Source organism: Trachemys scripta, chromosome 8 (assembly GCF_013100865.1).
Source record: "Trachemys scripta elegans isolate TJP31775 chromosome 8, CAS_Tse_1.0, whole genome shotgun sequence".
Classification (NCBI taxonomy): Eukaryota; Metazoa; Chordata; order Testudines; family Emydidae; genus Trachemys; species Trachemys scripta.
Genome location: NC_048305.1, coordinates 277,493 through 295,991, shown reverse-complemented (window position 1 = coordinate 295,991; position 18,499 = coordinate 277,493). Strand labels below are relative to the sequence as shown.

The 18,499-nt window shown below is 45.3% G+C and overlaps 1 protein-coding gene across 6 annotated transcripts; it reads left to right on the top strand.

Annotated features, from left to right (window-relative positions):
* The first annotated feature begins 36 nt into the window (after positions 1-36).
* On the top strand, positions 37-18,119 carry LOC117881180 (C-terminal-binding protein 2). 6 transcript variants are annotated; one of them, XM_034778082.1, is made up of 10 exons: positions 37-165; positions 871-998; positions 3,361-3,515; positions 3,632-3,776; positions 5,538-5,744; positions 6,415-6,629; positions 7,558-7,688; positions 7,839-7,966; positions 8,623-8,743; positions 17,728-17,944. In XM_034778082.1, the coding sequence occupies exons 2-10, from the start codon at positions 950-952 to the stop codon at positions 17,942-17,944; spliced, it is 1,368 nt and encodes a 455-aa protein (XP_034633973.1). In that variant the 5' UTR covers positions 37-165; positions 871-949. The 6 variants fall into 6 exon arrangements, with proteins under 6 accessions (XP_034633973.1, XP_034633970.1, XP_034633975.1 ...); XM_034778079.1 differs by lacking the exon at positions 37-165 and adding an exon at positions 278-441; XM_034778080.1 differs by lacking the exon at positions 37-165 and adding an exon at positions 452-587.
* The last annotated feature ends 380 nt before the right edge of the window (positions 18,120-18,499 follow it).

Sequence of the window (18,499 nt, the reverse complement as noted above, 5' to 3'; positions counted from 1 at the left end):
CTGGCTGGGGGTTCCTGCCCCGTCCCCGTCCCCGCACCCGGGGCGGGGGAACAGAGTCCCGCCCCCAGCGGCCGCGGACCCGGAGCGGCCTGACTCCTGCAGCCGCTCCACGCCGACCGTGCGTTGGGATCAAACATGGGCGCGGCTCCGCGCGCGGCCCCGCAGGTCTGTCCGCGTCCCCGGCTCGCTGCCGGCCGGCGGGGCCGGGGCCGGGGCGCTCGCGGCGGGATCGGCCGGAGCGGGAAACGGATGTTGTTTTCGCAGAGAGGAACCGGAAGCGAGCGGCGGTCTGCATTGCGTCTCTATGGCTGCGCGGTCCGTTCCGCTCCGGGCCGGACGGGGCGCTGCCCAGGGACGGGAGCCTGGGGCCTCGCTCGTCGCGGACTCGGCCCGGCCCGGCCCTTCCGCTTCCTACTGGGAGTCGGGAGCTGGGGCCCGGCGGTGAGTGTGGGCTGTGGGGAGGAGCGAGTCTCCGCCGGCTATGACGCCGCAGGCCTCGCTGTTCCCCGCCCGGGCAGGGAGGGGCGGCCTGCGGGGGAGGGCTGGGGCCTGTCGCCGCTGCGCGTCCGTCTGGTGAAGCCCCTCAGGTTCCCTGAGCCCAGACCCCGCTGGCGCGCGGAGTCCGGCCGCAGGGGGCTGGAGCCGGGGAGGCGAGGAGCCGCGGCCCGTCCTGGGGGATCCCCGCCCGGTGCTGACGCCCGGGCAGTGCGCGATTTGCTCGGCCGGATCGGGTGGGGGAGGGGCCCAGGGTTTTTTCCGTCTCCGAATCCAGCTGCCTCGGAGGGGCGAGCGGGGGTTCGGCCACCGGTGTGTGTGGCGTGGGCACGGAGTTCAGGAATAACCGTGATCTCGCGCTCCGTCTCTTTTCAGCATTGCTCAGGGAGTCTGAGCCAAGTATCCTGTGCAGAGGCTCCCCTCAGGGCTGCTCAGGTCAGTCTTGGCTTGTCTCATGGACAGACACAAAGTGAAGCGTCAGAGGCTGGACCGGATTTGTGAAGGTAACCCTCTATCCCTAGAGCCTTGAGGTTCCGGAGACTGCTCTGTTTCTGGAAAAGGGTGTTTGGGTGAGATGCGTAAACCTGAAACTCAGTTCCTACGGGCAGGGGCAACTGGAATGACTCTCTAGTGAAACTAGGTGCTCTGCTTTCACTTCTTTTCTGTTCAGGCCACAGCCTAGAGAGCCAGAGGATTAGGATTAAGATAATTTGGGACATCTTTAAACCCCATCACTTTTCATCTCCCAGAAGATGCCCCGTTTTTTGGTTCTTGTTTCAGTGAATGAAGATTTTTGAAAGGCTTTAGAAGATGTAATAGAAATTTTCACAGTGAGATTCAGCTGAGACTGTGGAGGCTGTGACTATTATGAAACAATATCTAAATCCTCTGTTGTATTAGGAGTGCAAGCTAGGGATCAGGCATAGTTCTCCTTGGAGAGAGATCTTGAGGTAGAGAAAGTTTTCTAGGGTGATTATTGCCCTGCCTCCTTGCTGCAGGAAACACTTCTTCGCCCTTGGCACAGCAATCCTCCCTAGTAGTGATTCAAACACTAAGATTGATCTCTGGGAGAGTTGGCTAACGTTGGATAATGAACTGAAATATCTTTAAAAAAAGTTGAAATAAAGTTGCCAGCTGCTTATCCATTTTCTTTTCCTTCCATCTGCAGGGAACAGTTCCGTAGAGCCCTCTGGTTGCACACTTCTGGCTCTCAATAGATGCTTCCTGTCTTTGCTAATATGAGGCAGGAAGTGCCTATTAGGAGCCCTCTAAAAAGGGGGTATCTTTCAAGCCAGGGTCTAGGCGGGAAAGCAGAATGAGCAGCTAGGGACATAAGGAATTGTGAAGAACAGATGCTGCTGTTAACCTGATGTTGGTTGACCTCATCTTTTATTTCCTTAATCCAGAATATGGTGGCCACCATATCGGTAGGAGTCCTTTCCTGTTATATAACATGAATTGAGGACAATTTCTGGGAAGAGAATTCTGTAACAATATTGAGACCCTTGTTACACTTGTGTGTGCATGATTTTTCTCATTCAGCACTACAGTAACACCTCACTTAAAGTCGTCCCAGTGAATGTAGTTTCATTGTTACATTGCTGATCAATTAGAGAACATGGCTCATTTAAAGTTGCGTAATGCTCCCTTATAACATTGTTTGGCAGCCGCCTGCTTTGTCCATTGCTTGCAGAAAGAGCAGCCTGTTGGAGCTAGCTGGTGGGGGCTTGGAACCCGGGTGGACCGGCAGCCCCCCTGTCAGCTCCCCGCTCCCCTAAATTCCCTGTGTGGCAGCTGCCCAGCAGGCTAGCAATTGCCGGCAGTTCAGTTGTCCCTCCCCCACTGCCGTGTGCTGTTCCTGTCCTCTGCCTTGGAGCTGCTCCCGGGAGCCTCCTGCTTGCTGTGCGGGGGGCTGAGGGGGGCAATGTCAGGGTGTCCCCCCTGCTCTTGCCCCCCACTTACCCCATCTCCATAGAGCGGAGGGGTGGGGAGGGAACGACAATACGACAGGGCTCAGGATGGAGGGAGCTTGCTGGCAGCAGCTGCTGTCTCAACTTGCTGATCTACTTAAAAAGGCAATGTTCTTAGAGTGAGGTCAGTGTACTTAAAGGGGCAATGTCACTCACTCACTCTCTCTCTCTCTCTGTCTGCCATGCTGTCTCTAGTCCCTCCATTTGTGCTGCCTTGTAGAGTGTGAGGCTACATTAACAACAATGTGTTAACTATTGAGGGCTCAGCCGAGTGCTAGTTTCTCATTTAGCGGTAAGGCACTCCCTGGGAAATATTCCACCCTCTGACTTCACCACCTCAACCAAGCTTCACAATCATCATTGCTGTGTGCAGTATTAAATTGTTTAAAACATAAACAATTAAAACTTGTATAGTCTTTTGTCTGGTGAAAAAAATTTCCCTGGAACCTAACCCCGCCTATTTACATTAATTCTTATGAGGAAATTGGATTCGCTTCACATTGTTTCGCTTAAAGTCGCATTTTTCAGGAACATAACTACAATGTTAAGCGAGGAGTTACTGTATTAATACAATGCTTTGAACCTTGTTTCTGGTGAGGCTGCTCATTCTGGGCCCTCACTCAAAACTTTCTGCTGTGTCCTCTTCAGACCAGAGGAACGGATATTTCTAGTCTGGCTTCATTTTCCTCATTTCTTATGAGTTTGGGGACCCTTTCACCTCGCCACTGACCATTTTCTTCCTTAATCTTTTTTATATTGTGGAAGTGTAGCTTCTTGTGCCCCTACTGGATCAGTGCTGACTTATGTATACCCCCTTGCTGATGTTAATTATGGGCTCCAGAATTCACTTGTTCCTCTTTCCTGCACAGCTGATCACTGTTGTCTTTGTTTGTAGGTATACGGCCTCCTATTGTGAATGGCCCAATGCCTGCCCGACCACTGGTTGCACTCCTAGATGGGAGGGATTGCACTGTGGAAATGCCAATCCTGAAGGATGTTGCTACAGTGGCTTTCTGTGATGCTCAGTCAACTCAGGAAATCCATGAGAAGGTAGGGAGACTAAGTGAGCCTTTATGGGGATGGAGCTGACTAGCTCTGTGCCATTATGGAGCTGCAGGAGTAGGGAATGGTTCTCAGGCTGGTATGCTTTCTGTTTGTGTTTGTAGGTGCTGAATGAGGCTGTGGGAGCTTTGATGTACCACACTATCACCTTGTCCCGCCAGGACCTGGAGAAGTTCAAAGCCCTCCGGGTCATTGTGCGTATTGGCAGTGGCTATGACAATGTGGACATCAAGTCAGCTGCAGAATTAGGTATGATGACCACAGTATGTCTGTTTTGGGGTTAAAAGTGGATCTATAGGAGATTTTAACATATATTTCTTTTCCCGCGAGAGACAATACCCATGCTGGTCAACACCCACATAAAAGAATTTCAGAGAGAGCCCTTTAGGCTGGGGCTTCTTTAGATACTAGATAGAATGTTTGAACTCAAAGGTTAAAGGGCAGCTGGCCTGAGAAGAGAATTAAGGTTTCAGGTCATTCAGATATAGGGATCATGAAGATCCCTGAGTTTTGGATACAAGGAAGGCTAAATATAATCTTTGGATACTACACTTACAGATGAATAGGTCTTGCACCTGTTTAGATTCAGTCAGGTCTTTACTACAAATACAAAAACCACAAGGAAAGAACTGACTTCTTATTGGACAAGTTCAGTTCAAATGTTTAATAATCACTACTTGCCTTTCCAATAGACTTTTTATGCAACTAAATTCTGGCTGAGCACTGCATAAGGAATGGGTGGAGTAAAAGTGTCAGATATTTGGGATTGAGTGAGTGTAATCATTGCTGTTCCAACTGCGTGTGTAGGGATCCAAATTAATTTTTTGGATCTCTATTCTATATTACAGGCTCAATCAACAGGTGTGTACAATGCTGAATCATTTGTGCTTTCACTTCCATCCTGGGTTTCTTTCCTGGTCCTTAGTTAGCTGTTGGGCTACTGTTGTGACTTTTTAGGTCCTTTTATGTTTGTCAAGGCAAAATACTGTGGGCTAAAGCTCCAGAAAAGCTTCCTTTTCCAACTAAATTCCTAGATTCTAGGGTTAAGTTTTGGGGAAGAAGCAATTTCATCCCATTGGGCATGATTTTCTTTTCCTGGCTACTTAAAGGATTTTGTTTGCTGAAAAATTCTCTGGAGATGCTGGCCCTTCCTTGGGATCCTAAAACTCCTCTCAAGCCAGGGAGACCTAACAGAAGCCAGTATCTAGCAGTTTAGCCAACTATCATTCCAAGAAGGCCACTGCATCAAATCCCTCCTTGTGGTGGATTACTCAGAATATATCTAGGGTTCTCTACAGTCCTTTAACATTTCCCTGCTTCCTGGCAGCAAAGAATCTTTCAGGACCTTAACTCCCTTAGCATTAGAACTTAATTGATCGTTCTTGCCTACGGTATTTTGAGTTTCTGTGTTGCTGTACAGAACAGTTGGTAGTGGTAACTTTAGTAACCATTGTTTCAAATTTAATCGCAAATGGATTTTGAGAAGGATTCCTATGGGTTCCCACTGTGTGTTTAATGACTTAGTTACCTTGTGGTTGCAGCTGCTGGGGAAGCCTGTGTTTTCAGCTTGGCCTTGAGCATCTGGTGCATGAGGTCTGGAAGAGTTCAGCCATCTCTGCTCCTACAGTCTGCTAGTAAATTCCTCAGGAACAGCTCTGGGTTGCATCCTTGGCCATGGACATTCTAGACGCTACTTCCTGTGCTATTTGTACAGCTCAGGTCTCTGATTTTGCCACATTTCTGGCAGTGGTGGTGGTGCAGTCTAAAGGTCCTTTAGAAGCAAGGCAACTTAGGAAACTTTCCTGGAGGTTAAAAGACTGCGAGGAACTTCTCCATCTCAATACAAGGCTGGATTCTGAAACTTGGATGCTCGGGTTGGTGCCGTGTGCTACCTTAGTCCCATGCTCCAGGACTATTGCTGTCTTCTAGCCATCATGCTGTATGAGTAGAGTTTGCAGCAGAGGTGCTATAGGCGGTGCTGGGAATCTCATTTGTACTTCCTCTTTCTAGGCATTGCAGTGTGCAACATCCCCTCCTCCTCTGTGGAGGAGACTGCTGACTCTACCCTATGTCACATCTTGAACCTGTATCGCCGGGTTACTTGGCTTCATCAGGCTATGCGGGAAGGAAACCGAGCCTCAAGCATGGAGCAAATTCGAGAGGTGGCTGGAGGTGCCGTGCGTATCCGTGGTGAGACCTTGGGCATCATTGGCCTTGGTAAGAAAAGGTGACTGTTAGGCTGAAAAGGGAGCTCTGAAAGCTTTTGGGAATGTTGGTGTCTCTCTCAGCCTCAGGAATAGATGATCTCTCAGTGGCTGCTAACCAGTGAAACATTCTAGCTAACGTCAATAAATATCAGACTTCTAATTTATACCACCCGTGCCCTAGAGTGCAATGCTCCTGCCCCCAGAAGCTGGGCAACAGTCACGGTAGTAAGAACTCTTCTTTTCTCATGCTCCAGTGATCAAAAAACCTGTAAGCTTCAGATGGTCCCTTCCGGTGGTAGTTCCATCACTGTGTATGCTAGCCATTGTGTTGGGAGCTTTCTGTGTGTTTCTGATATCAGATTGTTCCTGAAGCACTTGTAGTCAGGTAACCTGTTCCCCAGTCTGTATGTTGGGCCTGTGGATCAAGGTGCAGACCTGGTTATGTTTCTCCAATGGGCTGAGTGCTGTTGGCCGCCGTAGCATGGGTGAGGGCTAATTTTCATCATGGGAGCAACATAGAACCATATAAATGACCAGTCTCTGCTTTGTCATTTCCCTGAAGGGCTATAGAACCCTTGAGTCCTAGGAATGACTCTTATCCATACTCCAGTCCTCTAGCAGCTTTGTTTTGTGCTTGTGTTGCGTTTTGCTTGACGTAGGTATGTTTTCTCCTTTTGAAGGCCGAGTTGGGCAGGCAGTGGCCCTGAGAGCCAAGCCCTTTGGCTTCAACGTGATTTTCTATGATCCGTATCTACCAGATGGCGTGGAGCGATCCCTGGGGTTACAGCGAATAGGAACTCTGCAGGACTTGCTAATGCACAGTGATTGCATCACATTGCACTGCAGTCTGAATGAACATAATCATCACCTCATCAATGACTTCACTATTAAACAGGTGCAGCCAGAAGCTTGGTTTCCCCACAAAGTACTTGGGAAATGAATGAACACAAACTGCTGCTTCCACAGAGGCTGATAGCATGTGAATCCTGCTACCTCTGATGTGTGGCTCCTGCTGCCTTTGGAGGCTGGGAGTGGGTGCATCAGGGTGCCTGGGCTTTGTGCTGTGCAAAATTTGTTCTTAGGAGAAGAGGAGGATTGACTCTCTCTGAATAATTTCATTTATAAAGCATGTTTTAGGTTATTAGTTTCAAATTACATTTAAAATGAGTAACTGATAATGTTTGGTAGAGCCAGGAGTGATTAGGTCCGAGGCTGTGGAAGTGCCTTCACACAGCTCTGATAATGCCCCCTCGATCCCAACCCATAGCACTCCATGCTAAGCTGGTCTTAGTCTCTCATCCTGCCATTCTGCTGATGCTTTTCAGTGCTTTCTTGGGATTGAGAACCTCCTGAATAAATCAGTCCAGTTTTCTGCAATTGTGAATCTTGTTTGCACTGATGTACTCCGCTAAAAGAAGTACGTGTCTTTAGGGTGGGAAACCTATGAGCTCCTTTTCCCCCTTCCTGTGTTAGAAGTTAGTTCTGTAGACCCAACTGGCAAGTTTTCTTCTCCCGAATTGGCTCTTAGACTTCTCCTAAGCTTTTCAGGTTACATAAGAACGGCCAGACTGGATCAGACCAATGGTCCATCTAGCCCCAGTATCCTGTCTTCCGACAGTGGGCAATGCCAGGTGCCCCAGAAGGAATGAACAGAACAGGTAATCATCAAGTGATCCATCCCTGTCGCCCATTCCCAGCTTCTGGCTAACAGAGGCTAGGGACACCAAGGTGGGGAGCTAGGTTCCTGCTCTTTTTGAGAAGTCTCCTCCAGACTCCACGGGAAGGCAGGAATTCTCAAACACATTTTTTCCCCCCCTCTCCAGATGCGCCATGGCTGCTTTCTGGTGAACACAGCCCGTGGGGGGCTAGTAGATGAGAAGGCCTTGGCACAAGCCTTGAAGGAGGGGAGAATCAGAGGAACAGCACTTGATGTGCACGAGTCTGAACCCTTCAGGTAACACCGAAGCCACATACTCGCTGCCATCCTATGGCTCTGCTGCACTGGATAATTCTCTGGTTTCAGTTGGGGCATGGTTACACCTGGGAGGACAGAAAGGGAATTTCGCTTTCCAGCAGAAACCACATGTTTGTTTTTCCATCACAGCTTTGCTCAGGGCCCCCTAAAAGATGCTCCCAATGTGATCTGCACCCCTCACACAGCCTGGTACAGTGAACAGGCTTCCATTGAGTCCAGGGAAGATGCAGCTAAAGAGATCCGCAGAGCTATCACAGGTAACTGGGGAGGCCAGGTCTGCCCTGGTGCTTTGCAGCTGCTGTGGGGATGGGAGTTGTTTATGGGTTTCCTGAGTCAGGACTATGGAGCAGTAACTGCTGACTGTTTTGTTAAAGCTAGGTCTGCTGGGATGGTGCTCACTGACTCATTTCTGGAGCTGGAATACAAGTCACTGGTTGTCTTTGACTTATGAGGGTCTCATAGCTAATGCTGGAGAGAGATTCTTCACTCTTTCTGTCCCAAGTTGTATGTGATCAGTACTGATGTCCTATTCCCCTTCCCTCTGGGGATCTGACATCTCATTCCTCCCCCATGGAATGGTTTCACCGATGGCTGCATTGTGCACCCATTTTCTCTTGGGGATGTTTGTGTCCAGTGTCTCCTGTGAAAGGTGGGGACTGGCAATTGCAACACAAGGAGCCAGCCCTTCCCTGAGATCCCAGGGATGAGGAGGGACCATCAATTCATTGAGTATTCCTCTGAGACTCTGTGTGTGTAGGATCTTGATTTAGATCTCTCCCCACCTCTGTCCTATGGTACTGAGGTGGGAGGGGCTGTTGGGTCCCTTCCTTGCTGCTTTCATGTGGAAATATTTGGGCATCTTCACTTCCTATTTGTCTCCTGCTATCCTCTGCCCTTCTTGGTGTCACCACAGGTCACATACCTGATACTTTGAGGAACTGTGTTAATAAGGAGTATTTGCTGTTAGCTGCTCAGTGGCCAAGTATTGATCCTGCAGCTGTTCACCCAGAACTCAATGGAGCTGTGGCTTACAGGTGAGAGAAGCAGGCCCTCTGAGCTCCTGCTTAATGTGCAGGTCACTGACACATGTGCTTATCTTTTACATAAAGACCCCAGCATCCTGGGTAGAGCCCTTTCTTTGGGCTTCTGAGAATTGCTCTTATCTAGCAGCATATCTCTTATTACAAGTTGGATGGAGGTAGGTTTTCTTCAGAAATCTGTCAGCCTCGCTTCTTTAGTTGGTCCATAAGCACTAAGCTTCCCTGTCTGAAATTAGAGTGATAGTCTGTACCAGCTCTGGGAATTCAGGATTCTCCTGATCAGTTAATGAACCTTCTGGGCACCAGTTCTCTTGCAAGGATTTTGAAAGGCTAAGTGCTAGAGAAACCCCTTGGTACGTGGTACACTGGTGGGTCCATGAAAAGGGATCTGCCTCCTGGGAATGATGAAGTTCTGCACCCCAGCATGGAATTATTGTCTGCATACAGCACTCTTTCCTTCATACCACGATTGGACTGTAAATGAGAGGCATCATGGTCCAGTGGATTGGACAAGAGACTATAAACAGGTCTCTGGGGTTCTATTTTTTCTGCCACAGATTCACTGTGTGATCTTGGGCAAGGTTGCTTCACTTTTGTATTTGTTTCCCCACCAGTAACATGGACGCTATGAGGATTGTTGATGTTGGTAATGCCTGCTCAGTTCCAAGGGGGGAATCACTACCTCTTTCCCCTCCCCCCCCCAAGAAATAGTCAGGGATAATGGGAAGAAAGGAAAATTTTGCCTAGAAGTTGCTAATCTCTTCCTATCACAGCCCAGGGAGGTGTATCCAGCAGCATGTTCCCCTTAGAGAATTGCAACCTCTTGTATATATTGACAATTTCTAGCCATTCAGGGTGTGTGAATGGGGTGTCAGGCATTCTGTTCTCTCTAGTAAAGACAAGATATGTCTCAAAATTTTCGGTGTGTTTAGTGTGACCCTGCGGCCATCTCTGCCCTTAATCCCCGAGCTGGTAGCTGTCTGGGAATAGGTGCCATTTGGATCAACACATAACTGGGCCCATTCAGTCCTGACAACATTTACTGTAGTCCTAGCTCAGGGCAGTTTTGTTTGGAGACCTTTGCTCAGTGCAGCATCATGACTTGCATTTCTTCTGAGCTGCGATAGCCAATTCAGAACATGTGGGTGAGGACACAGCTTTGTTGTCCTTTCCCTTTGCAGTGCTCTTCCTTAGACAGGCATGTAATCTCCACGTGTTTTCTGTTGGTTTCAGGTTTCCTCCAGGAGTAGTGGGAGTAGCAGCCCCTGGGCTGCCGGAGCCAGCGGTTGTGGAGGGGATTGTAGCTCACGGGATGCCCTCTGTGTCTCACTCTGCACCACGTACCCCTTCCCCAGGAGAGACGAGCAAACAGGACCCAGACAGAGAAATCCCCGCTGACCAATAGCATCTTCTCTCTCCCTTCTCCTCTGGCAGCAGAAAAAGTAGGGGGAGAGCTCCCTGCTAGGACCTTTTCTAACACCCCACTGAGACTGTTTCCTGTTCACACAGGACAGGAGAATGCATTTCATTACTGGCAAACATTAGCTCTTGCCTTTCAACAGATATTTTATAACCCATTTAGTTTTAATCTCTTGGTGAATCTTTCCTTGTCTGCGGCAGGAGCAGTGACCTTGCCTCCCCTTTGAAATTTAGTTTAACATGTAGTGTCCCATGACCCTGCCTCTGTTATGTTTCACAGGAAGGCACTCTCATGGGCTTGAATGCAGCAGAACAGGAGCTGGCTGAACAGGGAGGCCTCCCATTGTCTCCAATACCAAACTTGATGCAGATTTTCACTAGTGACGTGCAGTCTCAGGAAGCACAAGTGATGGGGAGTGTTCAAGCAGGACTAGTAAGATGAAGAGAAGTTAGGCATATGATCTGGTGTACTGCATTGCAGGAAAAAGAGAGCCCATGCCCAGTGCTGTGCACTGCCTTGTTCATCCTGACCCAGATGCCTCTGAGCACAGGCATACCCAGGGTTGCTGCAAATTGACAGTGTGAAGTTTTGCTCTTGTAATGTTAGTGCTGGGCATGAGCACAAGAGCAAGAATGAATCTGAGACTACCAACAAACTGATTCATAAAAGATTTGGGGAGGATTAAAGTAAACCACTCAGATGTACTGTCTCCTGAGATGGTCATGAAGATTTAAGAGAGTCCCTGGAATCTGTGCCCAGCTGAGGGAGGGAAGGAGGGAATGCAGAAGTGTAGGAAATTTGTACTGGGAGGCAGCAAAAGTTAAAGCATTGTGAAGTTGCTACTGCTGGTCCTGTACATGCCTTTATCTCACATGCTGCTAATGCAGTTTATCCACAAGAGAAATGTTATACTAGAATCCTAAAAATTGGAGCAGGAAGAGATGTAGTTCCCAATTAGTCCATCCCCCAAGGCCAGGGAGGATTGTTCTCTTTAGGGCTTAGTCCAATGTTAAATGCCCCTTGGTGCATCTGCCGCTGTCTTGGGGGAGATGATTCTTCAGCTTACTAGACTCCACGACAGGAAGATTTTCCTAATATTCATCCTACTTTTTTTTCATTTAATCACATTACTCCTATTTATATCCTCCTGGGCCCACATAAAGTAATTCTGCTCCCTTCTTGGGTTTTACACGCTTCAGTATTTCTAGATGGTCTAAAAGCTGACAACTCTTTTGGACGACAACAATTCATGTTTTATTCCTGTTGCTCAGGTACTTGCTGGGTGTGTGGAAGCTGAACAGCCTGTGCATACAATTGATGAAGGAGAAGGGGCAGATCTTTTTGTTGTCGGCTGAGAAACAGACTGTCCCTTGTTTCTGAAGAAGGGAGTCTGGAAATTGGGTGGGGAGCAGAGGGAACTATCAAATTAGATAATTGTTTACAGTTTAGGGAACTGAATGAAGCTGTAGAACTTCTCAAGTTTTCAGGCTTTCTCATTCTATTCTAGTTTTAAATCAGTCTCCAATCCTGTTGGCAAGTACTAGTTTATTTTGTAGACTAGTGCTGACATCTTGGAGTGACTTTTTTATTTGGGGTAAAGAGGCCAGGGAGGAAGGAGTATTTGCAATGAGTGCTTCAACTTCCCCTTTTCCCTTTTGGACTTTCACTTTGACTGGATGATTATCTAGTACTAGTGGATGTGATTTAGTTTTTCTGAGTTGTATGGTTTTTGGTTTTGAAGATGAATTTGGCTGTTTGCTAAGGTTGATGCAGGCACTCGGGTTGTGTGTTACGGATGAGACTGATTCAGTTTTAAAATTCACATACCTTCTTGGTTGCTCAGGATTTTAGAAGGTCGAACTGGGGCACAGTAGGTGGGATTAGTGGTAGCCATGTGTCATGAGGACGAGAAGCCTTTGAGCAAAGCCTGCAGCTCAGAAAAAAATTAATTGGAGGTGAAAGTAGCATTTTCTCTTTCCCTTCAATGATTTGCTAATCTACTCTTATATCTAAAAACTCAACAAGGCTATAATTTAGAAACTGCTCTCCTAATAGGCATTCAGGACAAGTGGGAAGAAAGGTTCCTTTAAGGATTCAGAGACCTGATTGTAAATGTAATTACTATATTAGACTGTTTTTTCTATCAGTAACTATTATTTTCTCAACTTGCTGCTGAAACTACTGCCTTGTATGTAAAGATCCAGGAAGGCAGATAACTTTTGGTTAAGGCGTTCCCAGGTGTGGGATTTCCAAACACAGAATCCTTTCATCTTGTCTCTTCTAGAGTGCAGTGCAAGACACTTAAGAGCCAGCATTTTTTTTTATTCACAAGTATCTCTGAAGACCTATCCAGTAAAATCTCCCTGAGGGAGGAGTGGAGAAGATGATTTCACTTGAAATGATATTGAGCTTCTTAATTCTTGTATTTGGTGCCTAGATACCGTGGTGATTGGTGTACTAGGAATACATATCTAGAAATGTGAGGACTGCTAGCTGCAGTTCTGAATGCTGATAAACTTGACCTAAGCATTAGCCTTGAGGATACTGGTTCCATTAGAGCCAGTGCCACATAGACCTGCATTTGGAAATGAAAGCGAGTGCCAGTTTGGTCAGAGCTGCCATAATGAAGATACAAATTTAAGATTTTTTTAGTTAAAATCAAGCTGAATCCTCCCCTAATGCCAAGGAAGAGCTCTCCAGCTGCTGGTGAACTATTCCAGTCATATCCCAGATAGTGCCTGTGCTTAGTATTGTTTAGCCTGGGGCTGGCCATTATCAATAAAGGGGCTCTTGTAATCAGACTTTTCATAGAACAATGGATACCAGTAGTAAAGCACAGTCATGTTCCCCTCACCAGGATGTCAAGTTCTCTTTTCACAGCACCCTCTTCTGTGTGTTATACTGATCCACAGCCCCCTGTCCCAGGTTTCATGCAGCCTGGAGGGATGGAAGGAAAATGTTTTTTTTTTTTTCTTAAATTGCCTTCCTTCAAAATGAGTATGGAGCTTAATCCCAAAGAACAAAAACCTTCTATTCCAGGGTGAGGCAGGAGTGCCCTGGTCACACTGATCTGCTTATAGGAGGTGCTTGCTCTGTCCTAAGGTACATTTTGCTTGTTGGGTTCACTGCTGCTGACCAGCTTTTTTATAGAGGATTCAAAGTTTCAGAAATATATTTTTGTAGAGAATGACTAAACTGTGAAACATTTTAAAATAAAGCATGTAAACAAACCTTTATATCAACGTTCCCTGTACAGATGTCTTTCTCACTTCAATTCTCTCCTGGCTCTTGTTAGAAATGTTGTTTATTTCCTGGATATATTTTAATAAAGTTCTCCAACTTACGTGGCTGCAGTTTGGTGGCAGGGGTGGCACCAGACCCAGTGTGTATACTGAGGCTGGGCAATCAATATGAATCAATAGCTGCATCAGTCCCACTTTTTAAGCACCTTATTTCACAAGCAAATTTCCCAAACTCTTGTCATTCCCTAGATTATGTTACTATGGCAAGTGGTTTGTTTCCTTGATATTTATTGGAAGACAGAATTTCAAGTGAGGAGGGCGAGGGCGTGAAATTGGAAGGAGAGACCTGCTAATGGTCTCTTTTTCTATACTGGTACCCGACTCCACAATTAAAGGAGGTGAGGGGGTCTGTGAAGATGTGACAATGGGATACAGGGTCTTCAAACTCTATAGGTGGACCATGTAAATTGGGCACTCTTATTTACCCTTCCTTATAATACAAGAACAAGATTATACTTGAAGAAAATGAATAGTTACTTCCACAAGGCAAAATCAACCTGTGGAACTCACTGTCACAAGATATGATTGAAGTCCAGAGCTTTACAGGATTCAAAAAATGATGAGACATTTATGTAGTTAAGAGAATCCACCATTACATTAGATTTTTTTTTCAATAAGGTCTATAAACCCTTGTGTTTCAGGGCATAAAACCACCACTAATGGAGGTGGGTGGTGGCTTATACCATAATTGTTTGGTGTAGGGTGTCTTGTACCTTTGAAGAGTCTGGGTACTGGTCTTTGTCAGAGATGGCCTACTGGCTTAGCTGGACCACTGATCTGATTCAGCATGGCAATTTTTGTTTTTCTGTTTGAAAAGGGAACAAATAGCACCCTCTGAAAGATGGTGGGTAGCTGAGTTTTTACTTCATTATTAGCATTACTAATAATCTCAGTAGAGAAACCAATAAATGGGCCTAAAGATTTACTTCCCCTCTCTGAGAGATGGTACCTCAAAACTGACCTTGGGGACACTAGAATAGCTTGCATTGCCAATATTCTCTGAATTCAAGGGATTAAACGTAAGACTTTGTTCCAGGGCTGTCAAGATGGCACTTTTCATTAATGCTAATGCATTTAAGTGCACTATCTGTCTGAATCCCATTAAGAATGGGACCCTTAGTAAAATGGTAGCAGAGTACAGAAAGTCAAACCTCTGTAAAAGTGTAGCTGCTGCATTCTGAAGAGGATGTGGAGCAGCATGAGGGCAAAAGGTGTATACCAGTAATGATTTTTTGTCTGTGCAAGTATAAGAATTCCCTTGCTGTCATGGAAATGGATACTTTAGTCTAGCTATGATAAAATGTTGAGCTAAAGAAGTGCCCTGCCTGTTAAGGCAAAAAAAAAAAAAAAAAAGGGGGGGGGGGATCCAGCATGACATCCTGCGTCTTAGTCAAAGCCACAGATCAAACCTCAGCCTAGAGAAGCTCTGGGTTCAGCTTTTATCTGTGGCTTTAACCAAAGCTCTTGCACAATGGATCTTGTACCCCTTAAAAGCTCTAACATCTCTGTTGGTGTCAGGCTATTTGCATAAATTATGAAATACGCTGGAATAAACCATTTATACAGTTGAGAGGAGAGCTAGCTCCATGCCATGTCAAGATCTCATTAGCAGTGAAAGCCCTCTGCAAGAAAATGAAAGTTGCAGCATATTCCTGAAGAAAACTGGGCTCCCATAGAAATTAGTAGTGTTAAGGGCAAAGATTCATCTATCTGGGGCCTTTGGCATAATCAAGTAAGCAGACTACACTAGACTGACCCACGTTCTCTGTGTTTTGTTGTCTTGCAGAGAAACTTAGAGATGACCTACAAAAGATTTGTGGAAATTAAAAATATGAATAAAATCCCCAATGATGAAAAAATATCTAATTGTTGAACTATTTGTAAAATGGTGTAGAGAATACATCTACCTTATTTTTTACAAAAAGATGCTTTATTATGGTCAGCTCAGATGGGTTAGTTTTTAAACTTAAAACTTCCCATGGACCAGGTCTTCAAGGAAGATGAGCATTTGAACAGACATGAAATACAGATCTCTGATAAGCTGGCTGAACAAAATATTAATATAGGCATGTATGGCCACACTTTCTGTCACTGATTCTGGAAGGGCTCTTCAAAAGAGTTCTTAACTTTTCTTCCACTAAATATCTGATAAACTATGGGGCCTGATTTTGTATCCATGGAAACTCCAACTGGCCATACCATCTTTGAGAGTCCCTATCCAATTGTAATGGCTTGAGTATCCAAATGAAAATAATATCCAATTTCTTAATTTTGTTAAGACCCACAGTGCTGTTCCCAAGGACTGTGCATATGAACTGTTTGATCCTGTTGTTTGGAGGCTTTTCTTCCTTATTTAACATTGTAGTAGGAAAAAAGAAACTATAATTCTTTTCAGCTGAAATTTTCTAGCATCAAGTTTCACTCACTGGATTTCATTATGCCTTTTTCCATTAAATTAAAGGGCCCTGTAGTATTGAATATATTCTCGTTGGTTAGATACTTAAACTGTGACCAAGTTGCCTCTTATCCTTCTCTCTGAGATAGATTGAGCTCCTTAAGTCTCTCACTGTAAAGCATGTTTTCCAGTCCAGACCTCAAATCATCTTTGTAACTTTTTTGGTATGTTTCCCAGTTTTACATCAGCTGCTATTTTTTGTTTTGTTTTCCAGTTTTGCTTTTTCTATGGTAAATTATGCCCACTGGCTTTTCAACCTGCCTGAGGATAAAAGTTCTGAAGACACTCAGGGGTCAGCTAATTGTGATCTGTTTTGGTGAGCTTGCATCCAAAAGCTTCACCTTGGGTTCCACCAGCTGCAACTTTGCTTTGAACATAGCTTCAAAGTTGCTGAGAACAGAGGGGTGTTTACCAATATAGCTAATCCCTGGACCATTTAGGCCCTTAAAGATGATCTGCAAAGCAGAAATATATCAAGGGTTTTGTGATTTCTTGCTGCTTTATAATATATAAAATGTCCTGAAAGGTGTTTTCAAATGGGAAAAAAAATTCCTCCCCCTTTCCCTTTTTTTATTGGAGGATTTCTTGAATGACTCAAACATTCATTAGGAGCTTTCTCAGCCTGAGCCGTTGGCATAGTCAATGTTGAATTTGTTACAGTGCTTTTCCCCAAATTTTTAAGTTAAATGTTACAACAAAAGTGTTTGAAACAGATGGAATAATTATTAGTTCTTGCAATTATTGATCTATAATTTCCTTGGTAGCGCTAATATAATAAACCTGTGAGTTCTGCAGTTGTCTGGAGTTTTCCAGGGTAGACAAAACATCCAGAAGAAACAAACTATTTTTGCTGTTTAAAAAAATGCCCAAAAACCCATTCAACCTCTTTGTACATCACAAAGAAGCAATAAAATGGCACACACCTAGTATTTTCCCTTTGCACAGAAACCTTGAAGTGCTTACGGAATCAAATAGGCAGCCAGTGGAGTGAGCAGAAAATGGTATGATGCACTCTCTTGTGGGTGGGTTTTTCCCCTAAATAATGGCTGAAGCATGTTGTACAAGGTGGAGTTTCTATATGGCCTTCACAATCCCACTTAGGTATGCTAAATTGCAGCAAACTAACTTGGAGAAGACAAAAGTGTAGATCACAATGATTCAACTAAGGGAGGAGTGAATTTTCTAGCTAGGTTTAAAACAAACAAATGGATGTATTTCTTCACATAATATAGTCAACCTGTGGACCTTGTTGTCAGGGAGTGCTGTGAAGGCCAAAAGTAAAATGGGGGTCAAAAAAGAATTAGATAAATTCATGGATAGGTCTATCAATGGCTATTAGCCAAGATGGTCAGGGATATAGTCCCATGTTCTGGGTGTCCCTAAACCGCTAAATGCCAGACGGTGGGCCTGGAAGACGTGATGGCTCTCTTGAAATTCCCCTGGTCTGTTCTTTCCCTCTAAAGTGTCTGGCACTGGCTGCTGTCAGAGACAGGCTACTGAACTATATGGACCATTGATCTGACCCACTATGGTGATTCTTACGGTTGACCTTACCCCAGTGTAGATGTGGCTAGGTCAAAAGAACCATAGTTATGCTGCTGTAGTGTAGACGTACCATAAGTGTGTAAGTCAGAACAGTGGTAAATCCAATATGACCCTGAGATGGTGTACTGCCTTCAACAGAAGATGAGATTAGTGTCCTGTCGAGCTCCTCTTAAGTGTTTTCCTCTTGCTATCATCAGCTCTTTGTTCTGATGTGGGTGAAGTGGCTGATATTCATCACTTTGTTTATCTCTTCTAGGCACTACATTATCCAATGTGATGACGCTAACGACATCTGCAGGAAAAAGAGATGCGTGCCATCTGCCTATTGGCATAGGAGTCCAAGGCATCTCGCATTCTCCTGTAGAAGTCTCCCATGTATGTTGAAAACTAGAGGAGATGGGATTGTGCCTTGCAATATTCTACAAGAGGGCTGTAGGGAAACAAAAGCTTATGAGATGACACCAATGCCTTAATATCAAAGTAAATGCCTTTATGAATACATAGATAAATTACTGTATGTGAGATCCCAGAATCATCCCAGTTTAGTGCTACACTGTCAACATGTGTAGTCAATAGTGTCTAGTACTTCCAACTCCAAATGTTCAAAAATCATGATTCAGATCCCAATAAATCATGTGATTGTTTTAATACTGTTTTTCATTTGCCTTCTGATTTGTGAGATTTTAGGGAAAAGCTGCCCACCCCCAATTTCTGTGTGATCATTTCAGGTTTAAAATCCAACATTAATGTATACTCAAAAATGTGACCTCCAGATGGCTGCTGGGGAAAGGGGATTCACTCTCTTCTAATCCCAAACTATCTCTACACACATACACCTTTATTGCACTATGCTGACTCTCTCCTTGCTTTACCAGGTCTCCTGCCCCACTCATATTTTCTCTCCAATGTTTCACCACATTCTCCTCATAGACTCAGACTTTAAGGTCAGAAGGGACCATTATGATCATCTGGTCTGACCCCCTGCATGCTGCAGGCCATAAAACCGTCCCTACCCCTTCCCTGGACTC

What these genes read in the sequence shown, in the direction of transcription:
- LOC117881180 (XM_034778082.1), top strand. Translation starts at nt 950, where the DNA reads ATGGACAGACACAAAGTGAAGCGTCAGAGGCTGGACCGGATTTGTGAA. An exon ending in CTTGGGCATCATTGGCCTTG is followed by an intron (nt 5,745 to 6,414) that starts GTAAGAAAAGGT and finishes CTCCTTTTGAAG; the next exon opens with GCCGAGTTGGGCAGGCAGTG. An exon ending in CACGAGTCTGAACCCTTCAG is followed by an intron (nt 7,689 to 7,838) that starts GTAACACCGAAG and finishes TTTCCATCACAG; the next exon opens with CTTTGCTCAGGGCCCCCTAA.